The 9,782-nt window shown below is 40.6% G+C and overlaps 1 protein-coding gene across 1 annotated transcript in view; it reads left to right on the top strand.

The window, feature by feature from the left end:
- Positions 1-3,102: 3,102 nt before the first annotated feature.
- Positions 3,103-9,782, top strand: part of OLFM3 (olfactomedin 3) — a 49,580-nt gene continuing 42,900 nt past the window's right edge. The window contains exon 1 of the mRNA XM_041421828.1: positions 3,103-3,404. Coding sequence (XP_041277762.1) covers positions 3,336-3,404 — 69 coding nt within the window. The 5' untranslated portion in view covers positions 3,103-3,335. The remainder of the gene's footprint in view (positions 3,405-9,782) is intronic.

Raw genomic sequence — 9,782 nt, 5'->3', positions numbered from 1 at the left:
CAATTCAAAAGTTTTCAGATGTTACCTGCTACAAACCAAGACTGCCTTTCTATAGAAGCACATGTGAGGTATCCTTTTTCATAACTCCCATCACTACTTTCCAGCTGCCAAACTCAGACTGCAGAACTTCAAACTTATTTATGTGTAATTTGGCACCTAGAGCCAATTCATCAGCTTTACTTTCCGTGCTCCCAAGTGAACAAGTCTCTGTCTTGCTCCAACTGCCAGCAATACATCTTGCAATCTGCTGTGAAGGAAAGTTGCTGTAACTTCAGGCACATCCCTCCCCATCCACACAGGCTGCATTCACAGCATGCCTCCACTCTGCTAATGCTGTGTCCCTTGATGCCTGCAGGAAAGCTTTGGGTGTCTCTTTTCTTCTCTCTCACAACCAGGTATTTCACACTGACTGCAGCAGTCAGTCTCCAAACAAAGACCTCAAGAAGAAATGCCATTCACACAGAATTTCATAGGGTTTTAAGGATGATTAAAAGCTTTGCTAGAGAGAGATCTTCACTATCAGGTATCCCCTTGCCACTTCAGGCATATGGCAGAAATAAAAACTTCTCATGAGAACTTGAATTTTGTTTAATTTTTCAGATAAACTTTAACAAACAGAATTATTTCAGGTACTAATTGCTAATGATTCTCACCAGTCTTCAGTCAGTCTTTTCTGTCAAAAAAAAATTACTTGTCAGATTGCTAGAAGGTGGCAGAACAAGTCTATTACATATTTTCATTTTCTTCTGAATAAATTATTAAAATCAAGCAGAAAAGAATTGGGCCATTTTATGCTATCCTTTCGAAACTTATTTTGATGCCTCTTCATATATCAAACAAATTATTAGTTTGTAACACATAAAGGTATCTAAGAAGTTCAGGAGTTCTGAAGGCTGATGTTTTTAGGGGAACCACTGGTTTTATTTTTTTAACTTAACTCTTCAATATTTCACTGATTTCAAAGAGAGATATTCCAAGCAGCATCCGGAAGTGGAAAAACATACTGCATCACTGAGCCGCCTTAAAAAGTTTACATTCTATGATTAATTTAATAGTTCATATTCTTTGCCAACTTTGTCTATGATGAACTGAGAAAAAAAGAAGGGAAGAAAAGCATGGGGAAAGTAAAGCTAGGGAAAATTAGAGAACTAGGCACTGAGGTGCTCTAGAAAAGATTTAAATACCTTCAATCTTGCCTTGGCTTTGAATCTATTCTTCGTTCTTTTTTCATATGAAATTGTTTCTGCTGAAAGCACCATTCACTTTGTCCTTTGGACAACCTGAGGTTTTCAGTGCATTGGTACCATTACTTTTTACTGAATTCATATGAATATACATGGCTGTCCCCTTTTATATTTTTTAGTGCCATTTAATAGAAAATAAGGCTTTTACATACTTTCTACAGGAGGGAAAAAAAAAAAACTAATCTCCTTTCTGTATCTTTTATATTTTCCTGGTAAAAGGTAATTCAAAGGCAGCTGTACCAGAGGGGAGTCTCTTTCCATTGTTGACCCTGGAATGTCAATGAAAGCTCATTCATAATTTCCTTTCCATGCCATAAGGAAACATAATTTATAGATCTACCTTCCAAGGAAATGAAAAACTGTATAGCTGTAAAAGACACTGCTGATGAAAAGGGGGTGTCAAAGACATCTTAGCATAAAACATACATTTTCATTCACTCACAAAACAAAATTTAGTTACTGCAATCCTAGAAGCAATTCAAAAATGTAATGAAACACTGAAAATTACAGGAAAAGTCAGCATTTTTGATCTGGAAACATTATGCCAAAGAGGTGCAATCTTTTCAGATAGCCTGTAAGCACAAAGCTCCATTTGTCTTTTAGCAGTGGTCTTAGCTCAAGGCAAATGACACCAATCTTGTAGACTTGGAGGCAGAAAATCATGTTCTGTTCACATTTGCCCTAACACCCTCTCAAACTTGGGATTTTGTTTTGTCTGGAGTTCGGTACTTTAACACTAAAGTTTTGCTTTTTTAAGGATATTTTTTTAGCCCAGTTTTCCCTTAGTTAAGATAATATAGCACCTAAAAAAAAAAAAAAAAAAGACACAAGAGTGTTGGCCTTTCTGTACAGGATGCTTAAAAAGCACACAGTGAACCTCCAGAGAATCTAGTTAAGACCAAAAAATTCCCAACTGTAAAGTTAAAATAGATTTTTACCACACAAAGCTGAAAAACACATTCATAATAATCTTAACTGTGTCATAAATAAGATTACCCTGACCATAGGTCTTGAGTTTGAGTCTTCTAAGGGAAAATAATTGAACCATTAAGATGCTTCGCCCATGTTAACAGGATATTTACACTTGGGCCACGCTCAGCTGTGCTGAGCACACATGCCTGAGGAAGCCAAATCCCATCGTTGTGTGTCCTGTGAAATTGACTTGTGAAACTGCCCTGTGAAACTGCCCTGGGAAACTGACCTGCACAGGCGGACAGACAGCAGCCAAGCCAGAGCCCTGCCTGGCGAAACAGCACTGTCTTAACTGCAAAGATGCTGGCTGATGTAGGGAAAAGGAAAACTCCTGATTGCCCTTGGGAAGGCCTTCAAGGGTTCCTCTCAGCAAATGACCTCCACCTGCTGCACCTGCTCAGGCTTTCCCACCTCAGCTCACAGGCCAAACCAAGGAGACACGATGGTCCTTTGCTGCCCATGGGCCAGCAGGAAAGCACAGGTGGCTTTACCCTCACCAGAGCTCAGCCAAGCCCTAACTTGACTTTCTAGACGGAGATGCGAAAGGGATTCCCCTGAGGAAAAGCCTCTTCCCGCGGCTCCTCACATCAACCCACCCTTGCCATGGTGCCAGGCGCTCGTTTCGGGACAGCGGCTCCTCCCCGCTTACAGCTGAGCTCCACAGAGGAGCGGGCCGCCTCCGGCCATTGCTGGGGCGATAACCCACTGCCGGGGCGATAACCCACAGCCGAGGGCGATAACCCACAGCCGGGGCGATAACCCACAGCCGAGGGCGATAACCCGCGGCCGGGAGCGGGCTCGGCGGGGCCGCCCTCACGGGGGCACCGCGCCCCCCAGCGGCCCGGCCACGCCTCCCCTCACCCGCGGCCGCTGCCAGGGGAGGGGCGGGGTGGGACGGGGCCGCGGTGCCGCGCCGCCAGCTCGGGCAGCGCCGTCCTCGCCCGCCCTCCCCGCGCCGAGGCTGCCCACGGAATGAGCGTCCCCGGGGCGGCTGCCGCTGCCGCCTCCACTCGGGCTCCGGCGGGCGGGCAGAGAGCGCGGCTGCCGGCGCGGTCGCTGCGGCGGGAGCGGAGTGAATGACCGAGAGGAGCGGCGCGGAGAGGCAGCCCCGGGATCAGGATGCGGGCGCCCGCCAGCATCCTCAACCTCCTGCTGCTGTCCTTGCTGGCCGGGCTCGATCCCTCCAAGGTAGGAGCCGGCCGGGCGGCAAGTTCGCAGCGGCGGAGCCTGCCCGCGCACGGCTTCTGCGGTAGCGGGCGATGCGCCGGATGGCTCCGGGGAGAGGCGGGTGGTGTCCTTGGCTGTCCGAACGGCCAGGAGGGAGAGGGAGCCGGTGTCGGGAGCGGCTGGCCCCGGTTCCCGGCGCGGGCGCGGTGCCCGCCGTCAGCGGGGCCCTGGGCCCGGGCGGGCAGGGCAGGGCAGGGCGGCCCGCGGCCCCGGCACAGCCCCGCTCGCAGGAGCGCGCTGTGCCCGCCGCAGGGGGACGGGGCTGCCCAGCCCGGTCGCTGTCCAAGGCCGGTCGCTGTCCAGCGCAAGCCAGCGGCGATCCATCCCGCTCCAGGCAAAGGGGCATTTATAGCGCTGGGGGACTGCAGCAGTTCTGGGGAAGCAGCGAGGCGCTGGAAGCAGGGATCGGCAGCCTCCGACTGGAAATGCATTTGTTTAGAGTGAAACTGGAGGCGTCACGTGAAGAAGACACTGAATTTAGTACTACGGCCACGCTTCGGGCTGCTGCAGTTCTGTTATTTACAAACGTGTTCGAGTCGCCAAGAGATCGCAGCTGAAATTGAAATAGTGCTAAAAGTAAACAACAGATTTTAGCCGCACAGCCTGGCTGGTGAAGGAGATTTCAGATGAAGTCGTTTAGAAAACCGGAATTGCACTCTACCACTTACAAGCAGTAATGACTGAAAGCCCCCGGGTCTGCAGATGTCTGTAGTGCTGTATTTTATAGATGTAGAACTTGTCTCATTTGTCGGGGTTTTTTTGTGGCATACAGTCTTGTAATTGTCAGCATTATAAAAATGTGACAAGAGAAAACATTGCTATAGCATTGCAGTCTGTCACTAGCAGCACTCCATGCCATGCCACAATTTACATTGCATGGCGGTGAATGTCATTAATGGTACCAGTGAGGTACCAGACAAAGGTGTGAGGCAATGCTCAGCTCTTCTGGCAGGTTTTCCATTTGAAATAAAGATATCAATCTGTACATATACAAATATGTACTGAATGGCCAACAATATGGAAGGGATGCTCCTCTTTGAAAACAAAAACAGAACCTAAAAAGCAATTCAGTGGAAATCTGATTTACAGCTGCAGGATTCTGACTGTTTTTCAATCAGTAAGTTATAGTGACAACTTAAAAAGGCAGGAGGTGATAGAGGATTAATAACATTAACTAAGAAATTAGTTCTATCAGCTCTATTAAATAAGAGCTATTTGGAAGTCAGGTATTGCCTGTAAGGAGACTCATCAGGCAATGCACACACAGGAGTTTCACATCTGTGTGAACAGCAGCACATGGTCTCATCGTAAGTAAAGGTTTCTACACACTCATTTTTTTTTATTTTTCTGTCTTCTGTTACACTTAGCAAGATCTAATAAAGAGACTGCATAAAAGCAGGAAAAGCAAATTTATATCCTTCTCTGTCCGCACAAGAGTAAAACCACTAATGAAGCAAACAGATCTGCCAGAACAATTCTTTTTAGTTCAGACCCCAAAATAACACTGGGAAAAAATGTTCCATTTTCTGTCTGTCACCATCCAGCACTGAAAAACAGGATGAGGCTCTGGAATGAAATGACACAAATGAACTTTGGAAACTGTGCTTCTAGCCCTTTTTGCTGTGCCATGCTGTGCAAAGGGCATGAAAATGGCCTTTTATTCATCACTCTGTGTGACATTTTCAGAGATATTCAGATGTTTTTTCCAGGCTCTTTTGACTTTGTCAAGGGTCAGGAATAAAACAGCTCAAAAGTTCTTAAGATTACATTAAAATTGGAAATCTGTTTTTTATCAGAGCTCATTGGGTTTTCATAAATTAAAAAAGTGAGATCAAGTGGATCCTACACCATATTAAACATAAAAAGGTGTCACATGACAAACAGTAATTTTTGTTTACTATGAGCAATATATTTCATATTTCTGTGGAAAATTATGTATGTAAAAATTTTAACATTTTTCTAGCAGAAAAGTACAAGTTCTGAATGAACACACTTCAGAAATGAAACTAGTGCTCAATTATTTATCTTGCTTTATGCTAAATTGAAGTAAAATAATAATTTTCTGCCCTGCAGTTTGGAAAGCAAATCTATGATATGAACCTAATTAGCAGAAACAAGGGAATGGTAAACTCTTTCTTTTCTACAAAGAATTGTGCTGTATGCTCATGCCTAGAAAGACAACTTTGTACCTGCCCTTGACACTCACAATCTACTTAGCTTATGGAGATGAATCACAACAGATATTTCTAGTATACACAATACATTTCTAGTCATGTCCTACATAATTTTCAGGTTTTATTGATCAACTATTTTAAAATAATGCCTTGGGGAGAAAAAAAATCTTTATTTTAGTACCAGGCTATCACTGACTCAAGACTGCTGTCTTCAGGCACTCATATTATGACAGAGATGTTGTGCTCAACTTACTCAGTTATTTACTGATAGTAAAGTGTTTAAGTATCGCCATCTTATGGTAAAATATGTAACAAAAATGTATGTATTGTTTATTTCCCGGTCTCTGAAACATCAAGATTTTGTTTCAACCATAGTAATTTATTGTCCATGCTCTTGAATTCTTTCTTTAAAACTTGATATAAAATATTGATCACCTTTAGAAGTTCTTCTTTAACAACTGGAAGACAGCTCACTAATGATAAATTTTAACACAGTGCTAATTACTGAATTTCAGTTTAAGATACTTATTAAATGTTATATTTGTTGACTTTATTCTATTTTTTCTCTGTATTTACATAGGAATTTTTTTAATTATGCAAGATAATATATTTCATTAAAGATTTATTTCCAACAGGGTGACTAGACATTCAGCAGAAAGCCAGCTACAGTGAAAGGATTTGGATAGAAAAATCTTCCTTTCTCCTACTCATAAGTGCAGTGTCTTGAAAGAAGGAAGTATCCATAGGACACTAGAAAATTTCTAATAGTTACTGCTAGATGGCATCTCTGTGCTGCTTTTCTCCACCTGGAGTTTTCTGTAATGACCTTCATAGTATGTAAATTGGACTTCTTTTATAAGGGTTGCTTTGCTTATCATTTGATAATCACAGTGGTATAACCAAGTAAGCATTTTGTAGTGTGATAAAGCTGTTCCACATAGAAACCAAGCTCAACATTTTTTGAAGTCTAGATGGCATTTTGTAAGTTTAATTTTATAAGTCTAAATAGATCTGATAAATATCTTCATGTACCAGTACAGTTAATGACCTTTAGGCCTTTACATTTTATAATGGCTTTATATCCTACATCTATTTATTTTCTATTGTTTGAATTTTGCAAAAAATATTTCATAAAATGACTGCCAAGTACAATCCCAGACAGAAACTAAGTACAGTATTATTAAAGACAGTTACAGAAATGAACTGTGATTTATATTCATTGGATGGAATAATAGCATGCTTGGGAATATTAACATTAAAAAACAAAGGCGGGTTTGAAATCAGTCATCTGTTTTTGAATGCTTAAACTTTGCATCTTTGGAATGGCTGTGTTTCTAGATTTTAAAAACTTATGATTTTCACACATAATCAGACCATACAAATAGCCACTAAAATCTTTATTTTTTCTGGATTTCAATAACTTGTCAGTAGGAAAAGTGCATGGCTTTAACGCTGATTAGCAATACAAATTAATTGATCCCTATTGCAAGAATTTACAAAAATACTATATACAGCAAAGGGTTACCACAATAAACTGTTTTACTGAAAATATGACTCATAGGACTACAATACACTGTTAAATTAAATTTTGTTACCTACTTGGAAATTAATTTACTTTGTTTCCTACAGTATTAGTAGTTAGTCAGTATGAAAATCATTCCTATTTATTTAACCTCCAAGGTTTAAGAATGCTCTAAATCATTAATTGCTGACTGTGGTCAAGTCTCACTTGGTGTCTGCTTTACTATTTCAGAGGAGCCTGACTAGATAGCCATTGAAGAACATCCTATTACTGTCAATATGCCCTAGGGACTCTCCCAGGTGTCATTCCACACAGGTATTCACTACATCATTTTAAGTAACATATATTAAGGCATTGGAAGACAAGATGCAAAAGCACACGTTAGTGACATCTGCACGAGTGCTAACTCCCCTGTTGCTATCAGATACCACATGGTCTTTAAGGGCTTTTTAAAACTGTTGATGGGAAGAGGTCTTTTTTTTCCCTCTCTGGTTAAAAACCAATTCCTCTGTTGCTCATGGCTATTATGACTTTTACTCATTTGAATGCACTCAAAACCAATTATATGTTATACAAAATCTCCAAAATAGTTGTATGTGTATACATATACACAGACATATCCTCACAGGAAACAATTATTTCTCCAGTAGAGGCATACTGCCTTCAGGTAACCAGGCTTCCTCCTTTCTTCTATGTTTGGCCAAGTCATGAGCCAGTGAAACAGAATCAATTCACTAAGTCTGCAAAGAGGAAAAAGGTGAAGCAGAGAAGGCAACCGTCAGGAACAAGAAATGCAGTCTTGAAGCTATTAAAACAACATCAGCTCTAAAAATGGTGTTTCTAGTTGGCTGTAAATTTAACACAGTTTTGTTAAAAGTGCAAGTTCAAATATGTGAAATCCATAAGGGACCTATTAAGAAATAACAGGGAGTCTTCAGAGAGGCCCCAGTCTGTTTGGAGCACTGAAATCCCCTTTTTCAAAACTGCAGTATGGCAGAAATGGTTCAGGGCATCACTTAGGCATTCTTAGTGAATCTTGACTGAAAGCCAGGGAAAATTCAAAAGCATTCTGTAAACCTTTGCAGCAGGAGTGTGGGACAAGCCCTGTCAAGGACCATCTTCAACAAGAACAGCAATCTATCCTACTGCTTCACTCCACAAGGCAGTAGATTTCTTGTCTATGACCAAACCTAGAGAAGGCAAGGACTTTTTGTGCCTAGGTTTGAGTACAGAATTATTTTCATGAGTGAGAATTCAGAAACAGTGAAAAAGTAACCTTACTTTCAGAATTTCAGAACTTCTTAGATAATTTACATACTGAAAGGTTCATGGTGGAATACTATCATACTATGCTATGCTGCCTTCAGCTTCATGACAGAGGTTTGCACATCAGAAAAGCTAAAGAAGCAACCAGGTATATTTTTTATAATTCAGTAAACAATCTTAAATTGGAATTTGAGTAATAGCCAAAAGTAGATTGAATACCAGGCATATGGATATAGCATTTTGTAGATTCCTAGCCAGCTACTTCTGCAGCTAAGTCTTTTCAGAAGAAAAACATTTTATGTAATTACTCATAAAATATGCAGTCCTCTTTATTTAAAACATTCTTTTTCCTCAGGAGGAATTAAAGAAACTTTAATATTCTGACCTCTTCTGAGCCTTTTTAAGACTTTTAAATCACTTAAGTAACTAACCTAAAGCAGCCCCAGATAACAGAAATGCAATGTTTTTCATGCTGTGTTCCCCTGAAGACCAGTCATCTGTCTGCTGTACTGCCTTCTAACCAAACAAATCCTTATAGCTGTGATTTAATAATTCTGTTTACTTGTTTCACTGAAAAGCATGTATCAGTCAGCATAGCAACAGCCTAAGCAAATTCTGAGAGCAAGTAGCCCTCTTCACTGCTGTGCTTTTGGGAAATAGTGTTTGTACCCTCCTCAAGCTGCAAAGTAACCCATAAGGGGGCAAGCAGAACAACTGGAAAAAACTAACTCCATTCTGAGTGAGAACTGAATGAACTCTCTTATTAAGTGCCATTCATAGTAAGGTGAATATTATTCTTAAATTATTGGGGCATGTTATTAAAATATAGTTTGTAGAGATTTTCATGGATTTGCTTTCTTAGAACCACAGCTAGAGGAATATACTTCAAAATTTGTGTGTCCCTTTGAAGGACACAGCTAAGCACGTTTGTAGTTTTTCATGTATGAAATTGTAAATGCTATTTGAGTTTGGACTTTAGATTTAAAATCCGATTTACATAAATATGAACTTCATTTAGAAACATTTAGAATACATTACTACTTGTGATGACAGCAAATATTATTGATCTGAGGTCTCATAAACACAAACCTATCAAGCCCTTCCTTACTCATATTAAATGTGGTTGTTCAGTCTCAGCTTCCCTACTACAATTAGTTTTTTTTGTATTATTTTTGTATAACCTCCTACATATTATTAAAACGATTTTACCTTCTTATAATAAGACTGTTTATTTTCAATATATGGTATTGGGATGTTTTTCCCAAGAAAATTCGTAGAAGGCAGTATAGTTTTAACAAACTATTGTACTGAGTAACCATCAGTACACAGAGTAGATGATGGTACAAAGAACATTGATCCAGTCCTGAAACCATGTGT

Source organism: Onychostruthus taczanowskii, unplaced genomic scaffold, assembly GCF_017590055.1.
Source record: "Onychostruthus taczanowskii isolate IOZ18803 unplaced genomic scaffold, ASM1759005v1 scaffold7, whole genome shotgun sequence".
Lineage (NCBI taxonomy): Eukaryota > Metazoa > Chordata > Aves > Passeriformes > Passeridae > Onychostruthus > Onychostruthus taczanowskii.
This window is presented reverse-complemented; position numbering and strand designations above follow the sequence as displayed.